The 27,675-nt window shown below is 37.7% G+C and overlaps 1 protein-coding gene across 4 annotated transcripts; it reads left to right on the top strand.

Moving 5' to 3' along the window:
• Positions 1–886: 886 nt before the first annotated feature.
• LOC135098973 (multivesicular body subunit 12B-like) lies at positions 887–26,950 on the top strand. Of its 4 annotated transcripts, none has more exons than XM_064001444.1 (7): positions 887–1,069; positions 6,818–6,935; positions 9,644–9,836; positions 11,380–11,611; positions 11,798–12,060; positions 12,445–12,557; positions 14,323–26,950. In XM_064001444.1, the coding sequence occupies exons 2-7, from the start codon at positions 6,831–6,833 to the stop codon at positions 14,377–14,379; spliced, it is 963 nt and encodes a 320-aa protein (XP_063857514.1). In that variant the 5' UTR covers positions 887–1,069; positions 6,818–6,830; the 3' UTR covers positions 14,380–26,950. The 4 variants fall into 4 exon arrangements, with proteins under 4 accessions (XP_063857514.1, XP_063857516.1, XP_063857517.1 ...); XM_064001446.1 differs by lacking the exon at positions 887–1,069 and adding an exon at positions 1,154–1,544; XM_064001447.1 differs by lacking the exon at positions 887–1,069 and adding an exon at positions 1,621–1,777.
• Positions 26,951–27,675: the final 725 nt, after the last annotated feature.

Below are 27,675 nucleotides of genomic sequence, written 5' to 3'. Positions count from 1 at the left end.
AGGGAGAATAATGAGTCATATAAGAAGAAATCATTGATGAGGAATTACATAAAAGGAGAGTAATGTATTAAAAGAACAATGTATGCTAATGAAAACAGATTAACAAATAAAAGAGTAGGAGAAAACGAGAAATTATCGCGGCTAAAAGAAAAGAAGGATATGTCTAGAAAAGAGGAAACAAAAATTAATGCGTGTAAGGAAAAAGGAAGAGAAGGAAGAAAAGGAGGAGGAGGAAGAGGAGGAGGAGACAAAAAAAAAAAAAAAAAAAAAAAAGTAGTAAGATTCCCGCAACTGCATTGTCATAAACCTAATTAACCAAATTAACGAAGTGAATGACGCACGGTAAGTTGCTGCAGTGTTAGCAAGAAGAGAGAGAAAAGAAAAGGAAAAAAGTGTTCAGGTATTCCAGTATGCAGATGGGTCAAGGAAGATGGGTAGTTATATTTATAACAAAAAAATACACACAAAAAAATATTGTTTTGCTACGTGGGACTGTCTTGCTTGAGGAACTGTTTTATGATAACTAGCAAAATACTTATGAACATGTAGTTACTGATTCCTGCAGGTTTTAATGAAATATTTTTGAGACATTAATAAAGTCTTTCTGAATAGGATATGTGGATAAGAGATGATGATAAAAGCTAAATAATGAATAAAATTGATGATTGACTGGCTCTAAACTATCTTAAGATGTTCATTAAAAAAAAGGCTACTGCCTCTTACTGCTAATAAAATACATTTTAGGTTATAATAGACTCCGTTTTAACATGATTCATGGGCTGGAGATGTTAGAAATGCAAGACAAGGCGTAGAAGTCAGAAGACTGACGCTAAACTCTGCCAAGATACCCATTTACATATAACCACCACCTCCTATTGCTCATAAACTAAATTTTTGAAGTTACTAGAATCCCTTTAAATAAGATACATAGCCTGGAAATTCATGATATATGCAGATGAAACGTATGTGTGACATAGGACAGACTGCGGGGTCAAGATGGTCCTAGCGGCTCCCTGGTCCCACAGCCTTGGCCTCCAACTCTCGGGGCTCTTCTAAGTATTTCCTTAATGTGAGTATTAACGCACTGCCTCATTTCCTTCTCTATCCACCAGCGTGCTGTGCGTCATACTCTTCATTCCTACAGGGTGAGAGGGACGGGGAACCAAGCAGCGGTAAATGAGGAAGAGGAGACATGAATAATTTATCGTGCTTTATCGTAACATTTCTTCCTTTGAGTGGCGGTGATTTGAGAGATTGTGGTGGTTAGGGTGGTTGCAGAGATACAGGTGGTTAGAATGACGGTGGAAATGTAGCGCGCTGCTAGTTACTAAGACCAAGTGGATTGAGACGTGACGCGAGGAGTGGCTACGAGGGGAGGAAATTAGCCAACTTGGTGGTGGGAGTGACGGGTTAGTGACGGCCAGGGACGGGTGTGTTAGTCACCTTCCCCGAGGCTTCAAGAACTGACGGACGTGTTAGAGAAGGAAAGACACACCGCTGCAATCTTAAGGACGCACATATAGCACCTACAGTGTTATCTGGAGGTGAAATTGCAAAATTTTGGTGTGCTGAAGCCTTATCAGTCATACTTTTTTGTTACGTGAGGACAGGTAAAGCTGAGCATTCACGTGAGGCGTGGTAATCAGCTGTTGCTAAATTGGTTGTGTGTATTGAAATATTAAGATAAAATTGGTGCACTGATAGGAAAAAAATTGGTGCACTGTGATTACCTACAATACTACACCCTAACTGCCTTACTTTTGTATGGGCAGGGCAGGTAAGGCTGAGCAGTATTCATGTGTGCCTTGGTGATCAGTTGTTGCTTCATTGGTTGTGTATCTGAATATTCCTTGGGTGTCTTGCCTTGATTTCTTGTTGATGGGAATTTTCTCTCTGTCACTAGAAGATCTAAGGTACTTCAAAATGCAACTACTGGGTAGGTGGCTAGTGACAGGTGCAACACAAAACTAATAAACAGAACTACCTAAACTCATAGAAACAAAGACCAAATAAAGTTTATGATGACATTTGAAAGACTAGATAGTTTGTAATGGTAAAGCTTCTTGTGGCAGAGAGCTCCTTAGGGTTTGAGTTCTGGCTGTTCCCTGTGTTGCAGCTTTTTAGACAGCTTGACAAGAACCAGAAAAGAGGATGAGGTTCATAGGTATGATATATTCTAATTAGGTATGTTGGCAAATATCATAGCTCTGTTGTACATGAGTGTGATTGGAAATGTACTGTAGTGCCTTGTAAATGTACTAATGCTGTGACTTGTTAGTATCATCCTTCAGTTTTCTTTCAAAGAGTGTGGGAGTGTTTTAAATGAAGGAAGATTTGAAGTGTTGATGTTGACAGTTGGCAGAGAGTTCCTGATTATGGTATGTTTGTAGATAAGTTTTATACCTAACTTGGTCAGGACTGTATAAAGATCTAAGTTGGACCTTGGTGATATTAACTGAATGCATGTTTATTTATTTATTTATTTAATTTTTTTTTTATGTAAGAGGGTCACTGGCCAAGGAAAAAAAAAAATCATACTGAGGTGCCAGTTCCAAAAGAGATATCAAAAGAATCATAAAAAAATTGAAGTATAAGTGTCTTGAAACCTTCCTCTTGAAAGAGTTCAAGTCATAGGAAGGGGGAAATACAGAAGCAGGCAGGGAGTTCCAGAGATTACCAGAGAAAGGGATGAATCATTGAGAATACTGGTTAACTCTTGCATTAGAGAAGTGGATAGAATAGGGGCAAGAGAAAGAAGAAAGTCCTGTGCAGTGAGGCTATGGGAGGAGGGGAGGCATGTAGTTAGCAAGATCAGAAGAGCAGTTAGTATGAAAAGTAGAAGATAGCAAGAGATGCAACATTTTGACAATGAGAAAGAGGCTGAAAACAGTCAGTTAGAGGTGACGAGTTGATAAAATGAAAAGCTTTTGATTCCATCTTGTCTAAAATAGTGGTATCATTGGAACCCCCATACACTTGAAACATATTCCATACGTAGATAGATAAGGCCCCTGTACAAAGTTAGCAGCTGGAGGGGAGGGGGTGAGAAAAACTGGCAGAGATGACTTGGAATGCCTAACTGCATAGAATCTATTTTAGCTAGAGATGGGATTTGAGGTTTCCAGTTTAGATTATAAGTAAAGGACAGACTGAGGATGGCCAGTGTGTAGAAGAGGGGGACAGTTGACTGTCAATGAAGAGGGGATAGTTGTCTGGAACGTTGTGTTGAGTTGATAGATGGAGGAATTGAGTTTTTTGAGGCATTGAACAATACCAGATTTGCTGTGCTCCATTCAGAAATTTTAGAGAGATCAGAAGTTAGGCATTCTGTGGGTTCCCTGCATGAACTGTTTATTTCCAGAAGGGATGGGTGTCTTTGAAGAGTGTGGAAAAGTGCAGGGTGGTATCATCAGCATAGGAGTGGATAGGAAAAGAAGTTTGGTTTAGAAGATCATTGATGAGTAGTAGGAAGAGAGTGGGTGACAGGACAGAACCCTGAGGAACACCACTGTTAATAGATTTAGAAGAACAGTGACCGTCTACCACAGCAGCAATAGAATGGTCAGAAAGGAAACTTGAGAAGTTACCAAGAGAAGGATAGAAGCTGTAGGAGGATAGTTTGGAATTCAAAGCTTTGTGCCAGACTCTAGCAAAAGCATTTGATATGTCTAAGGCAACAGCAAAAGTTTTACCAAAGTCTCTAAAAAAGGATGAACAGGACTCAGAAAGGAAAGCCAGAAGATCACCAGTAGACTGGCCTTGATGGAACCTATATTGCCAATCAGAGGGTTGTGAAGTGATAGATATTTAAGAATCTTCCTGTTGAGGATAGATTCAAAACCTTTAAATAGGCATGAAATTAGAGCAATAGGATGGTAGTTTGAGGAATTAGAACAGTTGCCCTTTTTAGGAACAGGCTGAATGTAGGCATACATTCCTGTATTCATTGTGAATGCAATGGTAGCCTTGAGTGTTGTGTTACTGTCAGAGTGATGGTGACCTAATCACATGTTACACTGGATAGCATGATAATTGCTTTATGTAAATTTTAATGCATGTATTGCACTGATATATTCTGCCACATTGAAGGCAAGACCATTTTGGTGGTTTTTTTATACATGATTCCCCAGAAAATACTTGTGATACCAGTGTCAGTAAATTCCACATCTGGCAGGTGAAGCTTATGCATACTAATGACAATTTATGAATATGTACTCTAATAGATTTTTAAAATTATATACAAAGTAATATTCCTTTCCATGATATATGAATCATGTTATATAGGAATTGTGTTGAATTATATTTCTGTCATTATTATGTCCTGTTGTACATATTTTGATTATGATGGGATGAGCTATCCACACATCCTCCCATAACCTTGAAGCCTTGCTGAGTGCTTAGGGAGTGGTGGTGACAGTTTTCACACTTGAGTAAACTGTTACTGGAATGAAGATTGTGAGTTTCTTTATGTTCTATTGTCTTTTATGTTATTTCAGTACAGCTTATGCTCATATGTGGAGAAACTATATGCAGATGTATAACTGAATGTCAACAGAGCCTGTATATTGACAACTTTTTATTTGTTAGCATATATGTCTGCCCTGGCACTGGGAAGGGGTTAATGAAGAATGCTCCAGGTGATGTTGCATTAGTATTTTCTGTTGCACCTTTACATGGTTGGGCTGACAAGACATTAAAAGCTAACTTATTACCACTTGGGCACTGGTGTTTGTTGTGGCTCCATGGGAAGTGAGTTGTGCACTTTAGTATCCTGTCAGAGATTCATTCTAGCCTCTCCCTCTCATGGCTGCCCTGCTTGAATTTCCCATTGTGTCAAAATATGATGCATTACACAGTTGTTTGATCTGATGAGACATGTCACACACACAGCCTAGGATCAGGACACAGTCACCTGCCTTCTCTTGTCCAGGCAGGAAATATGTGTAGTGATTCCAACATGCCTGGATCATCACCAGCCTTCCTTCACCACCCTGCACACCCTACCTGTGCAGGTGCATTAGTGGAACACAATTACAAAGGTGACTCTTATGTACATTATTTTGTGGCTGAAATGCCACTGATACATTTGCTTGCTTGGCCACTAAGTCACCATAGTTGCAACTGTGTGCAGCCACACAGACACTAGCTTTCCTCACCCAAGACTGTACATCACTTCCTCATCTTTGCACCTTGCAACATTAACATTTAATGTAACATTTCTTGATTTTTCAAGTGCTTACACTGCTAAGAGAGAGAGGACTGAAGCATACCTTTCCACACTGGTGATGTTTGTAGAGGACGTGTCATAGAATAAGGACAATATTAAGAAGGGATCTAGTCTGTACACAGAAATCAGGGAAAAAACAACAACTTGAAAACTTAACAACACTCACTGTATCCAAGTACAAATCATCATCACCTGTATAATACATAAATCCAATGTCATAATACAATAATACATGCAAATTATTATAATATAGCCAAATATCTAACTGTAAAACCTACACATCAAAGGCATGGGAGTGACAAAGGGACAAGGACTACTTAACAATGTGAGGGCAGCACAGACACAGGCACTGTGGTTCCTGGGATTGAAATAGAGTTGTGGGATGAAGACTTCCTCTATCCAAAGAGGAAAGAACTGAGTGGATTCTCCAGGTGTTCAGTCTGCAAGTTCAAATCCAGCACTCAATAAATCTGGAAGGGTAGGAAGGCAGACTGTATGGACTCTCCCTCTGTGCTTGAGTGAACTGTGGTTTGAAGCAACAAAACTTCATTACCTGTAGTTAGAATGCTGATGGAGTAGCAAAACAATAAACATTTGAGAGAAGAGAGGCGTGGATGAGCATAACAACTTACCTGTAGTTAGAATGCTGATGGAGTAGCAAAACAATAAGCATTTGAGAGAAGAGAGGCGTGGATGAGCATAACAACTGGTTAGTGAGATGTTAGGGTGGAAACGGAGGTGATTTTCATGCAGATTCCTGGATCACAAAGAATATCAGACAGCAACAGATTCTTGCACCCTTACTTAGTTGTTGATTTCTCTCCCATTCTACATTAAGAACATAAGAAAATAAGGAAAGCTGCAGGAAGCCATGAAGCCCACACATGGCAGTCCCTGTACCTCTATATGAAGAATATAAGAAAATAAGGGAAGCCGCAGGAAGCCATGAAGCCTGCACTTAGCAGTCCCTGTAATTATGATAATTTTTTTTTCATGAATGTCAATTATTATAGATGCAACTTGTTCAAAACCAAAGAGTTTGAAAAATAGAGGCCCCTTGTGGTACAAAAGCTCTGAAATTTGAAATGAACAGTGACGGCTGGGGATTTGATGTGAAGTACTACTCATAGAGGTGTCTTAAAAAGTTCTGAGTGTACCTAAACTTACTCTGTTTGAGGGTAATGTATTCTGTATTCTTACTTAACTATACATAGATATTATACCCTAAGGCCGCTGAACTTGAAAGATTCACTTCATTCTCCCATTAGGGTATGTGATGTAGAATAGCATGATATTGTAATAATGGCTTAAGGTGCTTGTTTAGCCAAGTTGTGAGAGCATGAATCAGATCAACACTTTTCCAGTGATTAATTTGATATGGTTACATATTCTCATTCCCAAGTATTGCTGTGTTGGCTGATCTGGATTTGCCTTGCTCTTATATATCACATTACTTATTGACACTAATCTCAGCAGCACATTATCTACTTAGATCCACTTGTATTTCCAGGTGTTAATCAAGTGTACAGTGTTATCAGTTCCTGAACAGACTAACAGGTGTTTACCTTCCACTTCATCCTCCTCCCACAGAGTTGGTGAGTGAATGATGCGTGATCTGTACAATGCCCTGCCACTGCCCGATGACAGACCAATTACATCTGTGTGTGTGGTGGAGGAGCTGTCGGGATGTCCACCAAACTACACTGCTGTAAGTAGCACTTGGATCATGTTTGTTCTTTTGTTATGTACAGTTGAGTGGTGTACCTAGACTCTGTTAGTAGCATTTTCTTATGCAGCATGGTATATCTTATCTTATGGAAAAAGGACAACTGTGATTCATTATTGGTGCTTTATTATGGTTTTCTTTATTAATTTTTTTCTTTTCTTTTTGTTTTGTGGATATTACCTCTTTTTAGCTCCTATGGTGTGACTTGTATAATTTCTGAGCTTTTTATAAAACACAACACACACACACACACACACACACACACACACACACACACACACACACACACACACACACACACACACACACACACACACACACACACACACACACACACACACCTGTTATCAAAAGAAAGGAAGTGGAGAAGGTCATCAGGAATATTTTTTTCCTTGTTTGTGAATTTAAAATTACAAGAAGACGTAAGAAACTGAAAGGAAGCACTTGTAGAATAGACATTGTGTAATAGACTGTTCTCCTCACAGAAACATGAAAACCCAGAATAATTTGGATGTAAAGATAATCCATAGTAGGAATATTTTAGAATTTAAAAGCCATGCTAGCTATCAGTAAACATGGAAATAGGGTGGTATGAATAATCTGAGCTCTTCCTGTGTGTCACAACAAAGTACACACACACACACACACACACACACACACACACACACACACACACACACACACACACACACACACACACACACACACACACACACACACACACACACACACACACACACACACACACACACACACACACACACACACACACACACACACACACACATATACACACCCTTTATAGGACTGCAAGTTGTTTAAGTCAGTATCCAAAGTGATAATGATAATGGAAGCAGTGTTCTCATTAATTACTGTAGTGTATTGCCACTACATTGATTAACACCAGTCTTTCCACTGCCTCCTCTTGGCAGCCCTTAATTACCTTAACCCTTTCACTGCTGAACAAAATTTCCCCTTTAATACCTAGAAATTTTTGGATGCTACTTTATGTTAAGCTCTCAGAAATACTTCTGTAGTGTAAGAAGACAAAATTAATCTTCAGTTTTCTCTTCTTTCCACTCCTGTGTCTCCATGCCAACAACTTTTACATTGCTAGGAAGTTTAACAAAAGATAACTGTAGCAGTGAAAGAATTAGTGCTGCTGCTAATTGTTGCTTCATATATGGGAGTGTGTTTATCTCAATAGACAGGATGTGATTAAAAAATCACTGGCATACCACTCACAGGTGATAATGTGTAGTAGTAGGAAACCTTTTTATCATTAACAGTATGAATTATTGTTCCTCTTCTAGTGTGTCATTTCAAATCTGGCTAGTCCCTTTTTTCAACTGCCAGTTTTGTCTTTAGTCTCAAGAAATGGTTTCATAAGAACTTCATATTGTGTATACCATAGCCTTGGTTGCAGGGAATGTAGGTTTCATTATTGTTCTCTGGCAGCCTACCCACGAACACTGGGTCTGAACCCTTCCATGTAGTACACTTTAGGAATACTTATCACTAACATGTATAATCAGCAGTGGAGGATACTGCTAGATATACTTTATTTTGAGTTTTGGATAAGAAAATGATAAATGCTGCCAATATATATTAATAGAAGTGATAAGTATTGCTAAAGCATACCACTTGCATGGTTTCAGACAGGTGGGTTGCCAGTGTGTGATGATGCAACCTTCAGTCCCCGACACCACCACTGTAGTCTTTTATTATATTCATTCTCTGCTCCTTTTGTGAACTCTGAAATCATTTTAAGTGTTTCATTCCTTTGGTATCTATTTCCTCCTTGGCTTGTATATGTGTCCAGTACCACATTACAAGCTAATAACTCGCACTGAAGTGCATTTCCCACTATTAATGAATTGTGCATCCTGGATTAATCTTTATCTTGCCTCCTTGTTAAGAAATGCATCTAACTGCAGTACTTTCTTGATTGACAAATGTGGTGCTGCACACTGTACAGTTAAAAATATTCCTTTGTTCAATAATTCTTGCATCCACCTTTCCTCACATCATATCCTGGTCCATCTTGTGTTGTACACCTCATTATTCTTGTTCATGTTTACTTGTATGATCACACAAGTTTCCACCACTAAGCACAACTCTCTCTCTCTCTCTCTCTCTCTCTCTCTCTCTCTCTCTCTCTCTCTCTCTCTCTCTCTCTCTCTCTCTCTCTCTCTCTCTCTCTCTCTCTCTCTCTCTCTCTCTCTCTCTCTCTCTCTCTCTCAACTCATAATTTCTTCATAGACCTTATAGGTGCATAGATGTAACCATTCTTCCTCCCTGCTTCATTTTATCATCCATGTTTCATCTCTTGGTTTTCCTTGGGTGACAACATAATGATATTCAGGGATAATTTAAAAGGAGACCTAAACTGGAATTAAGAGCAGGACATTTCAGTTTAGCTTCTGATAGGAACAGCTCATCATCTTAGCTATTCTAAATGCAGTGTAGTGACTGGAGGTACAAAGATACCAAACATGATCTTGGAATCTGGCAGTCATTATGGTCTTGAAGTTTAAGGCTTTATGCCTATTTAACATGGCCACATTTCTTGGACGGGACACCTTTCACAACCAAAAGTTAATCGCACCTTCAGATAAATTTCTCACTGTTTATATGATGCTTCTGAAAAGGAGGCATAGTAGTGATAACATACAATTTATTCTCCACAGGTGTCCAAAACCCATGACCAAGACATAGATGCAGATCTGTACAAGGATGGCTTCTTCCGGCGGGTGACTCGATACCTCTGTCACAGCAAGGTGGATGGCTACATGGGCTATGTGGTGGAGCACATGGCCATTGTTAATGATCGTGACTCTCGCCCCACAGGATACACCATTGTGGAACAGACCTTTGACACCAGTATGTGTTTTGGGTGTGGAAGAGGAGTGAAAGAGTGGTCTTGAGGCCAAGATATGAGAGAGTGCATTGGGTGTCAGTATTTATTTTTTTGTGTGTGTGTGTAATAATAATAATAATAATAATAATAATAATAATAATAATAATAATAATAATAATAATAATAATAGTAAATGGTTTATTATTAAGGCAGTTTACAAACTGAAAATGTACAGAGGGGTGGGGAAATACTTAACATTAATCCTAAAGCTAAGTCTAATCTAGAAATGAGATGCTATTTATTGATGGCTCGCACCATGGTGGAAATTGCGCTGAGTCTATATTGGTCCATGCGTGGTGCCTTTTGGGGCGTTATTTGGCTGTGGTGTCTTGTGGCATGGACTGGGTGAGGCGTGTCAGGCAGCAGCATGTGTCGGAGGCGTGGATAATATAATAATCACCTTCCAAACTTCTCCAGAGCCTCTTGGTGCCTGGCAGATAGTCTGGACAGACTCAGAATGGTCAGGGCTTCATCATAGGTGGTGTAGGCAGGGTTACGGATGACCCTGCATACCTTTTCTGCACACTCTCCAGTTGGAGCTGAGTTTGGGGAGGATGAAGGTGAGGTACACCCCCCTTAACTTGCCTGTCGGCATCCCCAGTGACCTGAGTCTGTGCAGCATGTATAGCCTGTAAGTAGCAGATCTTACGGTGCTGGCGACATGCTGCTTCCAGGTCAGCTGGTCGTCCACTGTGACTCCGAGAAGCTTGACACACATCGGACCACCTGGAGGGGGTAAGGGCCCACTGTGAGCTGGGGAGGGGGCACTGGTACAGAGGAGGTATAGAAATGCATCACAGTTTTGCTGTGATTGATGGTCATCCTGCTCTCCTCCGTCCACATCTGTAGTTGCTCCAAAATTACTTGCAGTGACAAGTAGTCTGGGTTCTTGTTGGAGATTGGGATGCCCACAGTGCAGTCATCCACATACTTCCAGCGATGGGGGGTGTCAGTGAGGGTGTCGTTGTTTAGGAAGAGGTGTGTGTGTGTGTGTGTGTGTGTGTGTGTGTGTGTGTGTGTGTGTGTGTGTGTGTGTGTGTGTGTGTGTGTGTGTGTGTGTGTGTGTGTATAAAAGAGGGCCACTGGCTAAGGACAACAACAATAACAACAACAGAAAGCCCACTGAGGTGCGGGTCCCTAAAGAAGGGTCAATAGAATCATCCAGAATTGGAGCATGAGTGTCTTAAAACCTCCCTCTTAAAAAGAGTTCAAGTCATAGGAAGGAGGAAACACAGAAGGAGGCAAGGAGTTCAAGACTTTACCAGAAATAGGGATGAATGATTGAGAATAATGGTTAACTCTTGCATTAGAGAGGTGTACAGAATAAGGGTGAGAGAAAGCAGAAATTGTTGTCCAGCAAGGTTGTGGGAGGAGGGAAGGCATGCAGTTAATAAGATCATTAAAATAATAGATTAATGAATATGTAAATATGCTTGTTATTTCTGGAATAAATTGGTAGCAGAACCTAAAATGGCCAGTTTAGAGATAGGTTGACATTGCTTACAGGTCAGAAGGCATTCAAGAAGAAACAGCTGTGCTACAAGCAGGTGCCCCAAAACATGGCCTCACAAACCATTACTGACATCATCATCCTCAGCCGCTCCAAGATGGCTCCTGAAGGCTTCTCTCTGGTGGGAGAGATGAATGGCCTGTGTATCTGTGTCAAGTGTGGCCCGGCACCAGCCCCTGGCCTCAACAAGTCTGGGGGACAGCCGGCCTCTACAGCCCTTCCTTACGGGTGAGCCTTTTTGCTGTAGTCTCTGGCATTTGTCATCACTGACAGTGTTTAGCATCAACTGAATCAGTATTGAATTGAACTTAATGTATATTTGGGAAACACAGTTCATGAATGCCAGATTACAGAGGCTCCTCTGAATGCTTATTATTTGCATGCATGTTGTGTGACATGAAACTTGTGCTGCAGGATGGATCCCAGGCGAGGAGTAAGTGCTGGAGGGGAAGGTGTTGGTGGGGGAGGGGGGAGAATGTATCCTGGTCTGATGCCAACTAGGCCTGCGCCGGATCTGCCTCCTGTCACTGGCAGTCCTGGACCCGGCCGGCCACAGGGTCCTGCTCCCCCACTACCTCCCCGTGTCATGAGGTACCCAGCCCCTCACACCCCTTCCCCCACACACCATGCCATGGCTCACACAGACACCAGCACCCTTTATGGGCCGGGACAGTCAGGTGAGTGGTTAGTCTTGTTTATCATTCATCTGAGCCACTTTCATCTGGAAGAAGTACAACATCAAAATTTGTTTTCTTCACAGGTTGATCTCTAATTTGTCAGAGAACATTTTAAAAAGTTAATCATGTAAGTGAAAATACTGTATATATTCCATTTATTTATCTTTTCTTGAGACTTTTTTTCATTAATAGATTAATAGAATAATCCACAATTTTGATATTTAATAGGCAGAAGTATTTTCAACTTTGAAGATTTTATTTATTTTTTAAACATTTTTACTTCTCCATTCAGGTCAGTGAACTAAAAATATATATACCTTATGAAATATTATAAATTGCAATTCATAATAGGATGAAGATACATCTTGCCTTCATATCTTACAGCTCTTTTTGGGGTACCATTTGTGCTCAACAAGAAGTATGTTAAGTCTGGTGATAGTGCCACTGCCAACATCCCAACCTTCAGCAAGAAAAGCAGACAACAGATAGAAGATGAGGTAAGGATGGAAAACATCTGGTGCTGGAGGCTCTCATTTTATAGCAATATTTGTAGCCATCAAAATTACACAAGCTGTACAGCATCTTTACTGTTAGCTCCACTTGTTGACATGCAAGATGTGCCACCCAACTGAGTCTTGTGCAGTGTGGTGTGGTGAGGGTTGGCATTTTTTGCTTTAGAGAGCTAGATGTCATCATATATGGAAGTGCTTGAATGAGGATTTTATCCTGGTATGTAGGTGGATAAATCGTCAGTCCTCACACTGTGTTGTTTAGAACTTGACTGGTAAAGTCTTGCTCCATTAGCACCAACTGATTATCTCTGATGTAGTGTTTACTACTCTACTTTTATTCATATATATATATATATATATATATATATATATATATATATATATATATATATATATATATATATATATATATATATATATATATATATATATATATATATATATATATATATATATATATATATATTTTTTTTCTTTTTTTTTCTTTTAGTCCATTTGAGTGACTTGGCTATAAACAAACCTTTGGTGAACTCAGCTACATTGTTCTCTGTGCAGGTCAGCAACAAAGCCAGGTAATTGAAATGAAGCACAGCTTCTTATACTCTCCAAATTAGTTGAAGAGCAGTTTTGACAAGACTTGGTTATTGAAAACAAATGATTTTGTTTGCCCTGAAACTAAGCTGTCCACATGGCTGCTTTACATTAAACCTGAGCTTAGACTGCCAAGCTGCAGTTTGTCCATGGACAAGCAATGAAGCCAAGCACAGCTTACATTTTTCGCTGGAGGAAGCTCAGGAGTGGTCTTAGTATGGTCTAAAAATACCTTCATTATCAAGATTGAATTGTTTGTTTGGTCTGAAACCAAGCTTTTTAACATCGAACTCAAGAGTGAGACTTTAAAATACATCATTGCCTCCATCTGATGAAAGGTAATTCATTGTTGTCCTTGTCATATTAACAAAAACAAATGAGTAGCAGAGGTACACAGTGAGGTAGGAGCTACAGCCTCTTGTCAAACTAAATTATTAAATGGAAAGTGTTTTTTACTGATCCAACTATTTCCCTTCAGATTAGAACTTTGATGTAGGGTATGACAACTCCACCACCCACCATGCTAGTCTTCCTAATTATGATGCAGTCACCCTGGGTAGCAACCAAATTGCCAAAGGTGTACGGATTTGGCAAACCCATAGCCCACTACACCATGGTCTTGATACTTTGTGGTTCTGTCAGCCTGGATGGTCAACCAAACTGCCTGAACTGAGACACAAGATTATATTTGAATATGAGAAGGATGCTGTTAAAGGCAGAATAGCGGAGCACTTTATGGGTTACCTAATATTGCAGGCATGGAGCAAATAGTGAATGTATTAGGAGAACTGAAGTGAGTCACCAGTTGATCGTGAAAGATTTAAGTAAGGAGACAGTGAAGTGGACGAAAGCTGGGAAAGGTACAGGCTAGGATGGATATATGGTCACAGTTTGAAGAATGACAGTGTAACTGTCATTTAGTGCTTGGTAAGGCAGGAGAGTGATGCTTTATTGTGTGATTTGCCATCAGGCCTTAACTGAAATTATCCTGGAGGTTATTTATTTATTTATTTATCTGTATATTAGGCTGGCCATCCCACATGGAGTGGCAATAAAGCACCACACATGTCACTCACACTCTTATCCTTGTCGGCCCAAGGTGGAAAGGGATATTCCTATACCTTTCTTTATATATGATATGGATTAATTTGTTTTGCAGTTCTATTACAACTTCACTCTGGAGCAAGACATTGTGCAGCGACCTTCCACCACCTGAGGGAGCTCCCTGCCTCCTCCTGTGCCAGCCTGCACGTGCTCTCCACCACACACTCCTCCTTGTGCTCCTATTGTCTGATTGGTGACTTGCTCACTTTCTCCTTCCTATACCTCAGATTTGTCAGTCAGCTCTTACATGAAATATTGCTTGTTACTCAAAAAAAATTTTAGTAGTTTTTTCAGGTTGGTAACTAAATTCAGGGGTTCAGAGCCAGTTATTGTTTTTTGTCTTTTATATCTTGACTTTCAATTTTTGTGTCATTTTAATAGAACATCTCTTCATAATCAGTAATATTAGATTCTGTTCCCATCTATATCACAGTCAGGGGCAGAGTGATGTTGCTGGTGTTTTCTGCTAGGAAGTCGTAAATCTTAGATGAATTTACATGATGCCAAAATATAGGTCACAATGACTGGTACATTTATGATACATGGTTGAGATCACACATCTTGTATAGGATTAAGGTCTTCTATTTTTACCAGCAAGAAATAACTGCTGTATGCATTAGATTGCAGTTGATTATGAGACACATCATCTTGAAGAGGGATAACTGGCAGGGTTTATTATGAAGTGTGATATGAGGCCAGCTAGAGTGTCAGCCTTCTGATAGACTGCTGCATGTTCAGGAGGTCGGCAGTGCCATGTTCAAGCCACTTCTCATGTAAGACAAATTCTTCCTTTGACTAAGCTGAACATTTTCTTCACATGCACTCAAATTGCCTGCTGCTTTTGTGTTATGATTTGCTGAGTCATGCACTAATTCAGCATATACTCAGTTTGGCAAGATTTTTTTTTTTATTAACTTATTTGGCAAGATTTTTTTTTTTATTAACTTAATGTGGATTATATCTATTTTATTGGCTTAGCTCTGGGTCAAGCTGCATATACCACGTTTCTTTTAGTTTCCCTTTATTTCATCAACTTAGGCCTGTTATATATACTGTTTTTTTAAACTTGACAGGAATTAGCTATCTTTTGGTGTCCATCAAACACCAGACAGGGTATAATATTTTAATGTGGTCTGATGTGTTGTGCCAAACACAACTTTTTGTTTTCTTTTTTTTTAGTATTACAAATGCATTTGGAACCCCTTTATTGTCATTAGTATTACAAATGCATTTGGATCCCCTTCATTGCCATTAGTATTACAAATGCATTTGGATCCCCTTCGTTGCCAATGTCGTGTTTCTCTGCATAGTCAAGATCTAAATTTTTCAGGGAAGAAAGACTGCTGTTCTCTTAAATAGATTCCCTTTTCTCTTTCTAGTATAGAGGATAATGTTGGGATGCCTTTGCCATTATATTTTGCTGCTGCATATATTCTGTGGGGAAGTTGCACTCATTCACCATGAAAAAAAAAAAAAAAATCACAACTAAGAAGTCACATTTCTGGATGGAACCAACCAATGTTTTCTTCCTGAGGTAGAAGTTACGAAAACTGTTGTTTGTATGCACATAAATGAACAACATTATATTCAAAATTTCAGAAGACCATCATTTTAGAGATTTTAGGATGTCACAAGTCACTTATAGTTTTATGAAAGCTATATAGTTTTATGAAAGCTATTTAATTTTATGAAAGCTATATAGTTTTATGAAAGCTATTTAATTTGACTTATGTAAGGAAAGACCATTTCAAAGCCAAAAAGAAAAGAAGTAGCATACTTGCTTGACTCTTTAGAGGATATTGGCCATGGCTGGTGTCATTAATAACATATTGCTGTAGAGGCTGATCTGTTTACACATGGCATTAATATTCAGCTTGCTGCCATACACTACATGGAGAATAGTGTAGTCACTTAAATCAGTATCTGCCTTGTAGACCCCATGAGGCATTGGTTTTTGCAAATATCTTCTAAACAAACAGTTAGATTAATATGATTTTTAGTACAGCTTGTTGGACACTGTTTCCTAATGCGTGTTTCAGTAAGGGAGGTTTCCTTAGCTTTGAAGACAAGACTGCAAGAGCTGAGATGTTTGGACATCTTCCTTTCCTTCCATCCTTCTTACCCCTTATCCTCTTTAAACATCTCACTTAAACCATCCCTTTCAGTGTGTCTACTCTCAGCTCTTGCCAGCTTTACCTTCAAAACTTAGAAATAATCTTCATGATGAAACAGACTTTGCAATACACTATAGTCCCATGGATTAGGGAACAGTCTCTGACAAGCTGTGCCAAAATGTCACATTGATGCAACTGTTTGTTTAGAAGATATTTGAAGAAATATGATGCCTTGTGAGGTCTAAGATGTATAGTAGCTACATAACAGAATAAAATCCATCATGAAGGCTGAGCAAGGCACCCACATGCACAGGCACAACCACAAGCATTCCCTGAGGATGAATTGAAATAGTATTCTAGGCTCTTGTTTTTGTAATATATTTGATTTTGTTACAAAGATGCCAATGACAACCAGGGACCAAGCTTGATTTGATCACAAGTGTTTCACATATTCTGTAAAATGTCCATCTTGAAAGATGAGTGCTTGTGAATGCCTGGGGTTTACTCTTTATTGAAAGGCATACATTTCTTATTTTGTAAATTTAGACTCAAGTTCACAGTGGAAGGAGCAGGAAAGATTTTTGGTTTGTTAGGAAAAGTCAGCCAGAAATACTTATTGTGGCCCCCTTGCAGGCTAAAACAAAGATGTCATTTGAGTAATATGTTGTCCAGAATAAATTTTTTGTAACTGGTTTATAATCACTGGGAAAAGAGAGAGGGGAGCAGTGACAGTGCTTGTTGATAAGATATGATGAGTTACTGTGGTTTGTATACATGCTGTATATAGCTGTGGTGGGTGGGTGAGTGAGGGAGAGAATACTTGTGGAGCTGTGAGCTGTGGTGGTTGAGTGGGTGGGGTGAGATAGGAAGATAAGTTATAAAATTGAAGTATTGGTAGATACATACCCACAGAATATGTGATGTAAAAAGCCTCTTTTCAGAAGAATTTCAATAAGTCTATAAGCCAGTTGCACCATCAGCATGTGCTTCCAATGGCTGACCATCTGTAATAGTCTTTCTCACTTGGTGAGGCTTTAAAGGTCTGAAAAGTGAGAGTAATATTTAGATATACTGATAATTTATTTGAAAAATTTTCTGCTGAGCAATGAGCCAACATCAAAGTACTAAAGCAAAAGAGTACACAATTTGTGGAGATGGAGATGCGAGCTATATAAAATAAGTAATTAATAAAAAGTAATTATATACAGAAGAACCCTTGCAACTGGTGTCAAACTGCAATTATTACTTTTTTGCATCAGGTGAATTAAGTGGAGACTTTGAGCTGTTAGACTAGAAACCAAGCATAAAGCATTTGTGACAGAGAAATTGTGCTTACAGTAACAGATGATAACCCAATGGGTTTAGAGATGCAGTGAGTCATTACATGCAATATTTTATTGCCCACACTGTGCATATTCTGTCCCAACATGTTCTGCTAACGGGAAGAAAGATTTATTGGTCCATTCTGGACATGTTTTGGAAACTAATTCACTTTCAAGCACTGATACAACTTTCTTTTGTATGTTAAAGCTCAACTGTTTGCTTTATGCATATGAAGCAAAATACAATTTGATTTTAGAATTTTGCTGTTAAAGATAGCAAGAAGCTGGAGTATTTGTCCACAAGTTACATATCACCATGCTGAATAACAAGGTCCTGGCAGATGCAAAAGCCTAACTATTAAAATAGAACACTAGCTTTTGAAAGTATGATGGATAGTGTATACATGCTCTTGGTCTACTTGATGGACTGCATCATAAAAGTAAAGGGTGTCTAGAGGAAAGCAGTGAACTCAACATGTGTCTGGCTAAACAAAATAGTAGGCATGTTCAGGGATGCAGCCAGAGCTGTGCATCAGAATGATGTAGCCCAAGCAATGAACAGGCATGTTAAACTTACATTCAGAATTTTCCTCATCCCTATTTTTATCGTGTGAAATTATTATTTACCTAGCTTACCTAGATGTATTGTATAGGGCATGAGCCAAAGCTCATTTTGTCCTGTCTCCATAAGAGTTTCTCTTTAAACATGTGTACACTGTTTGCCACAACCACCTTTTCCTTCAGATCATTCCAGATTTCAGTAGTTTGATATGGAGAGCTGGATTTCTAGATATTGCTTGAACATCCATTATTTATTTTCTTCCCATGCCTCCTCATGTCTCTCTCCCTCTTCCATCTGTGGTACCAGGTAATTTCTGTCTATATTATTTCCTTTGTAAGCACAGATTGAAAACATTCATTCATTAGTTCACTTATCCTCATTTGTTTCATAAATTCTTCCTTCTCTTTTTAACTTGTTTATGTCATCCCAATGTTACATTTTTCTGTTTACATATCTGAAGAAGAGCTTTTCCTTGCATTTTCTTATGTCACTTTCAAATTTCTTTCTTCCTCTATATTCATTTCTATATTAATTTCTTGCCTTTCTGTATTTTTCTCAAGTATTTCCAAATTTCTTTCTTCCTCTCATTATACTATATTCATTTCTTGCCTTTCTGTATTCTTCTGCAATATTTCCATTCAGTTGTCGAATAATTTTCTTCCATGCCCTGTCCTTTTTCTTTTTTGCTTCTATACACCTGGTATTATACCATTTATGCTTCCTGATTGTCACTTTATAATTTGGCACAAACTGTTGCACCCCCTGTCTATACTTGCTCAAAAATCTCATTTTCTCATATTTTCTTGAACTACTTTACCTTTAAATAGCTCTTTCCAGTTAATTTTTTCATAAAATTCATTAAGCTTTGCAAAATTTGTCATTGCATAATTTTCTCCCCCATTTCAGTATTGTTCTTTCCTGTACAACACTTTTTCCTCCTGTACTACTATTTCTACTGTCACATAATTGCTTCTTCCCATTAGACTCAGACAATGTATACTCAGTCTACTTTCTGGGGTTTTTGGAAGCACCAAGTCCAATTGTGATGGTTCTTGTCCTCTGCATCTTGTAGGTTTGTTCATCCACCATCTCATTGTATTCACCATCATGATTTGCATAAGTTCTTTACTCCATGACCCAACATTTTCTTTCACTTTCATCTCCTCCCAGTTAATTCCTTTAGTGTTGAAGTCACCTACTAAGAGCACTTTGTTACTTTCCTCTATCATTTCTTCTATACTATTTCTTGTTTCTAGTTGCATGATTATGTATCTATTGGTCTCCCACACATTAGATTTTGGTGGTATGTCCATCACAATAACTCCTTTTTCACTTCCTATGATCTTGATCACAACACAAAGTTTCTGCGATTCCATCATCACATTCCACTTCCTCAGCAACACTATCCTCTTTTATCAATATCATCACTCCTCTCCTTTTCTGTCTCTCCTCCATGTGCCATATCCTTTCTTTGCAAATCTCAACTTTATTTCCTCTTAGTTTGGTTTCTGTTAAACATACCATGTCTGGTTTGTTTTGTAAGTAGTAAGTTCCAACAGGCTTGACACCAAACCATCCATATTTGTATACATAATTTTTAAACTTTTGCTTGGTGATCTTCCATGGCATCTTTGTGCCACCATTTCCTCACTCATGTCCATAACTTTCCATATTAATCTCCTTGCTTGTTCCTGTGTTCCCCCCTAATTTTTTTTTACTGTGCCTTTATTCTCAACTCTTTCAGTTTATTTCTGTCTTCTTCATTCATGTCTCTTTTTATCCATATTTCCTTCATTCCTTCTACTTTTGTCAATTTCCTTGTTCTTTGTAAGACATGTTCTCTGCTGTTTGTGACATGAATCTTAATTTCATTGGTCTTGTTGCATTATCATCATACTTTGTGATCCTGTAAACCTCTTCAGTTAGTTTGACTATCCCCTCTCCTTCCCTAGCCACTACTGCTATAATTTCCTTAGCCCTTTTCACTTCTTTCTCATTAGCTATTTTCATGGGTAGGTTCTTCTCCTTGATCCCAGATACCACCACACACATCTTTCTCTGTACCATGTCTCACAAGATTACTTTTTTATTTTATTATTTTAACAACTTTCTTTTCCATATCCTTATTGTGTTCCTGTTAGTTATCTTATTATCTCCTCCATATTCACCTTTTATTGTTGTTCACTTTATTCTTTCCAACTTTTGACTTCTATTACAAACTCTCACTTCTCCAACCCTAACCTCTCTCTTGTAAACCTTTCTTTAACTCTTTATTATCTTCCTTAAGTTCCTTGATTTTTTCACAGTTTTTGTTTGTCCACTTTTTTTTGTCACCTCTCAGTTGTTTATTTTCTTTTCATCTCCCTCTTCATCTCTGTTATATCACTGGATATCTTTTTACATTGTCACCACCCATCTCTCTTCCTTTCATGCCTTTATTATTGCTTCTTGTATTTTCACATTTTCTTCAATTTTTCGCATTTGCTTATTTGTATGAGCTACACTGAGATCATCTTCCTTGAAAACTTTGAAAAACATTTGGGTTCTTGCTGGATGCCATCTTCCCTGTTGATGTCACTGCCAGTCTTTACCTATACACCACTCTCCCATTTCACCCTTTCAGCCACTCCCTGATTTACACTTCCCTTTCCCTTGTGCCTGCACCTCGCACAGTTCCCTAATATGGAGACAGGACTCAAGCTTGACCCCCCCCCTGCACAACGAAAAATCTAGGTAAATCCCTGGAGCTGCTGTTGATGTGTATGATCAGCTGTGTGGCACAGCGGCGTGTGTGTTTGAATGGTATGTGCGTGTAAATGCTAATGATACAAGAAAAAAAAAAACTGCAGATGGTTGAAATGTTCATCAAAAAGCACAATGTGATAAAATGTATGAATGTAAATTGAAGTCATGAGATATTTATGGAGTGGCATTATTAAAACCGTTGGGGTTGTCAAAATTTGTGTAAAGAAGAGCACTGGGAAATTTGAAGATGGAGAGGATTTATAGTGACCCAAAAAAATAAGTCTAGGAAGTATAACAGTGTTACAACCAATAATAGGAACACCTTTCCTGGATACACTGATTTGAATAATTTCTTCCTAATAAAGCAAGTGCCTTGAGATACGTGTAGGATGCCTGGCCCTTGTTGTCTCTTCACCATGCAAGGCTTTGCATCTGAAACATTAATTTGTACAAATTATTTTAGTAAATTTACTTTTGTCGTATAGTTTATGTTGGTTTATTCTTTTCATGTGACAAAAGCAAATCATATACACTCACATAATAGTAAAACATACACTTGCAGGAACACACTTACAGGAACAAGGCAGCTGCCATGTGTTTGTGGACAGCAACATCAACTTTAGTGAAGTAGTTCGCCAATATATATATATATATATATATATATATATATATATATATATATATATATATATATATATATATATATATATATATATATATATATATATATATATATATAAGGTCCACCGTCAGTTGTTGTCAACTTAGTTGCATACAAACTAACTCTGATGAGTATATCTGTGGAGTTATGCTCATAATATTGGTTCCTCAGTCTCATCTGAAATTCAAAATTTAGATAATTCTTGTACTAATGTCCTGTGAAATCATTCATATAAGTTAACACCTGGTTCTCATCCAGCTCTTTGTAGACATGCCTTCCACTTCTAAAGATTTCTACTGTTAAGACTTCTAGTATTCATGATTTTTGACTGATTCAGAAAGGACTTGTCAGGCTGTAAGTGCAAACTGTTGAGATTGATAATCATGTTAAGTCTCAGATTTAAAAAGAATAAAAAAAAAAAATGAAAATACCTTTTGTATACAAGGGTCTGTATTAAGACATTAAGGCACAAAAGCTATAGTGAACAGGGCATTGTAAGGGTAGACATAACTTTTTTGTCAGTGTTGCTCATTAATGCCTAGGGTGGGAGGGGGTTATACAGACACCAGACAGCCTCGCTCAGCGTTTGTAATAAGAATACCTGTGTATAGTTTTTATTGCTTTCTACTTGTGTGTAAAATCTTAGAAAAATAACCCAAATTTTAGAGCGCTATCAAAAGTTATTAAAGATTGGTGTTTCACCTGCACTGGTAGGCCCTCCTGATGCACCTCCATCTCTTATGGTTGATACCTCTTCATATTGCCTGGTCTGGGTGTCCTGTCAGGTGCCCCGAGAGATGGTTTCCTCTTGCAAGGGAAGTCCAGCTGGGTGGTGGCAGCCCTGGAGTTGACCTGTGTAATGACTGATCCCATGTTGTGGTCTAGTGTTAAGTATTTGATTCTCTAAATAAGCATAAGTGTGTGAGAGTGAATGAAATGGAGTAATTGTTAACTTGCAGCTTGCACTAAGCAAGGGAATGCAGGTGTGTGAAAAAGGGAAGACATATTTAATGTTATACAGTTGTTAGCTACAAGAAAATTTTAATAATCTTTTTGTATGTTTCTCTGACATACAAGTACAATGTTCCCTTTACGGTGGCAGACCCCATGTCTTTGTCATTGGGCTGCTGCTTTGAAGGGGAACTGTGAGGGAAATGGCACAGTGGGAAAGGGAAAATTTTACATCCTGCAGCAATGTAAGTCATTTGATTTTATTATTCACAATGGTTACATTATATCTTCACTTCAATGGTATATTTGCATTTCATTGCTGCTTTGTTATTATATACTGTATTATGATTTATAAATTATAAATTTTAAATCTTTAAATTCCTTTAACTGCTTCAGAGATAAGGTAAAAGTTCATGATTAGCTGGTCATTAGCATAAAAATTTCACTCCACACTGCTGAAGTGCCAATATTTAGCTGGTCATATTAAGGCCTTTGTGTTTAGGCTTCAGATTATTATTATTATCATTATTATTATTATTATTATTATTATTATTATTATTATTATTATTATTATTATTACATTTATCATCATTATTCATTTCACAATTAATTACTGATTTTTTTTCAATCACTACCAGTCCTCATATGCCATTACTCTGTACTCCATTAAAGGCCAAGCCTGTGCTGGCACAGGCAATGCAAAGTGGTATCTGTACCATCTTGCTGCATACTGCCAAAGCTAAGTCTGCAGCTGATCAGGTAAACATAGGTGACTTGGCAGTCAGGTGTAGTCTTTATAAAATCTGGATTCCATTAATGAGGCCATATATAACTTTAGTGTGCATGCAGTTCCCTATGACTTGTTCCTTCAAGAGGGAGGTTTAAGACACTTATTCATCAATTTTTGACTACTGCTTTGACCCTTTTATGGGACTGGCATTTCAGTGGGCATTTTTTTTTTTTTTTTTTTTGGATTTTTGTTGCCCTTGGCCAGTGTCCCTCCTACATAAAAAAAAAAAAGCAGTCATAAGCTTCATATCTAGACTTGGAAGCAAGTCACTTTGTTTTGATTCTTCTGTCTTGATTTTCACTCACTTGGGTAACTGTGTTGTCGTCTTAATGGAGCACAGTGAATGGCTATGAGGAGCCTACATTTTCTTCTGTTTATTGTATGATTTGTGAATGTGGTAATGATACATTTTATAGTGTATAAGAACTTGGTACTCAACACTGTGTTCTTAGAACTTGGTACTCAACACTGTGAAGAACACAATCAAGATTTACAATTTTCTATACTCTGGTTGGTTTTAATGTGCAGCATTCAGAATTGTGGGATTGAAAATGAGTCATTGATATTGGTATAAATTGCAAAAAATTTTATTGACAATTAATGATCATTGTTTACTAGTTTTCTCAACTGGTTTTATTCCTCTTTGTAAACTGATTATTTCTTTGGCACATAGACCTACTTGTATCTCAGATTTCAGTAGAGCAAGTTGTTAGTCACATGGCCATGACATTGTGGTGCAGTGGGAGTTGGTTAAATGCTACTTTGGTTATAGAATCCAGACAGTGATGTAAAGTGGCGTAGGATAAAATGTTTGTATTACCTTTGCCCACTTGTAAAGTGTTTGGTTGAATTCAGCAAACTGTACAAGCTTAAATTATTGATGGAATTATGGGAGAACTTACAATAAGATGACTACAGTCCTATCACCTCACATTGTAGACAAAATCCTTATTTTGTTACTAATGATGTACTGAATCATGAAAGATCCTCCCTGCTTCTGGAAACAAAAAAAATAGTGGAAAAGTTTAAATACACAAACCACATTTTAAATTTTTGCTTCGTGTATTAATTTTCACAAGTACACACTTAAATTTTTTCCCACTGTCTTCATTCAGTATTTATCTGCTAGTTGTAAAATAAAAGACAATAGACAAATAACCATCAGTGTAGCCTTGCATGATATTGTATTAGATTTCACAATGGAGCTTTTTCACACGTTCTCTTATGCCAATATGGAATTGGCATGCAATGCCATATAGTTATGTATAGTCCTTTTATATATGATATATATATATATATATATATATATATATATATATATATATATATATATATATATATATATATATATATATATATATATATATATATATATGCTCTTCTCCAGAGTAAGTTAAGGTGGCACACATGAAAAACAGAATGCATGAATACTTAAATTTCTATAAATTTCCAGAATTTGCTGACACAACTTTGCACTTCTGCTAAAGTGGAATTCTAAGCAATTTAAATTTTATCCAAATCCTTTAGAAAATACTAACATGCTTATACTTTCCCTCAGTCACATTCACATCTTTGTAATTTTTCTTTGAATAATTTCATATATTTTGCACACTTTTTGTAGCACTTACATAATTTTGTACATGTTTTTGGTATGCATGCCCACATGCACACAAAATTGGATAGATGAAATGCTCTCTTGGTATTTTAAATGTTTTTAAAAATCAAAACAACCATAAACCATAAAATATGACATCTTGACATGTCCACACATCTTTTGTGTATGCTTCATTATTATCAACTATACCTAAATGGGAAGCACATGGCTGCAGATGAAATTAAATGATGTGTTTAATGTAACAGCAAATCATACAATGAGATACTGTTAATGCTGATCAAGAGAGAGAGAGAGAGAGAGAGAGAGAGAGAGAGAGAGAGAGAGAGAGAGAGAATGGTACTTGAGTCATGTATGTGATGCAATGATATAGTTATGTTGATAATATGGATCTTTATAATTAGGCCATGTGTTGCTGCAAGATAAAGTTTTACTGAGTGACCTGTTATTGCTTTGTATGCCTTCGACTGTATTTAATTACTTATGTTCCCATTATAAACAACAAATAGCATTAATGCTTGTAATCTTGTAGTCATTGTAATATTTTCTCCTTCGTGTAGTCACAGCCAATGTTTGAGAGACATCCACATTTATCGCTTCATTTTGCATTTTCTGCAATTTCAAGTCCTCTGATCTGGTCACAGTTTCCTTACAAAACTTCACAACTAGTGGATTCTTAGTAGATCAGAAGGCTTGAGATTGTGTGGAAATGTTGAACAGTGAGAATGAGTGTGGCAGGTTGCCTGACATGTGGCTGTGACTACCAGTGCCACTTCCCCACTGTGCTGACCCTGTTGAAAATTCTTATTAATGGTTCTGCATTCTAATGCCACCCATCATGTTGCAGATCATCCCACTACTTCCTTCCTCCTTGAACACTAAGTAAGGTTAAGGAAAGTGGTTAACTGGCAATCAGTAATACATAATATTATACTGTACTAACTTTTTTTTTTTCTTAGTGTGTGGATGCATTCTGTGTTTTGAAGCTGCTTCCAATAAATAGTTAGGTTTTGTAAGCATCTTTCATAACTGGGTGCATTGACAGTTTTAATACTAAACTTAAAAGTACTGACAGAGTGACAAACTGAATGACTGCCATGTGTAAATGAGTGTGTGAAACTGAGTGTGGATTCTGTGTAAAGCAAACTTGTCCCTCCTAGCAAGATGTGAGGTAAGGATGTACAGCCATACATAGAATATACCATACAAGGGGTCATAGGAATCATGAGATAACAAATGCACTTGTATATTAATTAATTTCATGTTGAGTGAATGTTAGTTAAGTGCCCATTATTGATGTGCCTGTTAACCAAAATGTTTTATATTCCCAACTTTTTAGAATGACCTTAGTTTATGAAATTGTGCAATGTTGAGGCACTGAGGACCTACAGAGAATATATAGTTTTCTCCTACTCAGGATGACCTTTCCCTGTCAATACTCTAGTGTTCCATTGTGTTGCATCACTAGAAGGAATGCCCCTGTAGGTTACTGATGGTCATAGAAGTAACTGTTGTGGGGTTGTTATTTATACAAACTGAGATGGATTTAATTCTTTTGCACTGTTATTAAATGTTTCCTGTTCATCCCCTTCACTCCAAAGTAGTCCTGTCCTGCCCTGTCCTCTCATTCTCTCCCTTATCCCTACACATTGTTCATGTCCCTCCACCTCATCCTCACACCCGTCTCTTCCTTTCCTTACTTTGTTTCATTCATCCCTGTCACCATCCTAGCCCATGTTGTATTTCTTTACCCCTTACCCTTCCTAGTCCTCCAATAATGTTATAGTTCCATTTTATTTCATCATGTACTGTGTGAAAACCACAAAAAAAAAATATATGAGTAATCTTTTAAGAAAGAAACATTTATTATTATTATATTGTAAGGCATGTATATAAACCTGTAAATAATAAAATACTTGAAAATATTATTTGTGTTTGACAAAACAATTTTTCATGTGGAAAAATATGTATTCTATTAAAACACATGATTCAGGAAAAAAATCAACATATACTGAGTACAAAGCAAGTCAGCTTTGTGGCAGCATTGTAACTGGTGAAGTTTATCCAGGATGCTCATGTTGTCATCTTGCCAAAGCACTGCTACCTAGTCCGGTATTGGGGAAAGGCGGCGGCCAGCAACTACAGAAACTACTCCCTTTAAAGGTAACCTCTCAATCCATTCCTATTTTTTCACTTGCATTCTTAGCTAGCTCTAAAGATGGAACTGGAGAAGAGTGCAGTGAATTTTTTTTTTTTTCACCCTCTGAATGCTGCGATGTGGTGCAGATTTAAAGTTTAAACTAGGGCATAGTGCTTCAGTAGTTCAGACCTTTCAGAATTGTACTCGTTATTTTTTCTGTTTCATCTATTTCATTCTCGTTTAATAGCGTTACTCAAATATTATACAGGCATCATAATGCCAAAAGGTTTACTTGATAAACCGGTGCTTTGTTCTTTGGGCTATACATCTTTAAAAGGAGTCTGTTATGAATCAATGCTGGAGCCAATCGTATAGGCAACAATGAAAATGCGTCGAGGGATGAATGAGAAAATAGGCAAATTTATAGTTTATGACAATACACCAATTCTTGTTTTTCTTTCCCTATGGACAACAAGTAAGGAAACCTGATAGGAAAGCGGGGTTTTCTGGT

The sequence above is a fragment of the Scylla paramamosain genome, chromosome 4, assembly GCF_035594125.1.
Source record: "Scylla paramamosain isolate STU-SP2022 chromosome 4, ASM3559412v1, whole genome shotgun sequence".
Classification (NCBI taxonomy): domain Eukaryota; kingdom Metazoa; phylum Arthropoda; class Malacostraca; order Decapoda; family Portunidae; genus Scylla; species Scylla paramamosain.
This window is presented reverse-complemented; position numbering and strand designations above follow the sequence as displayed.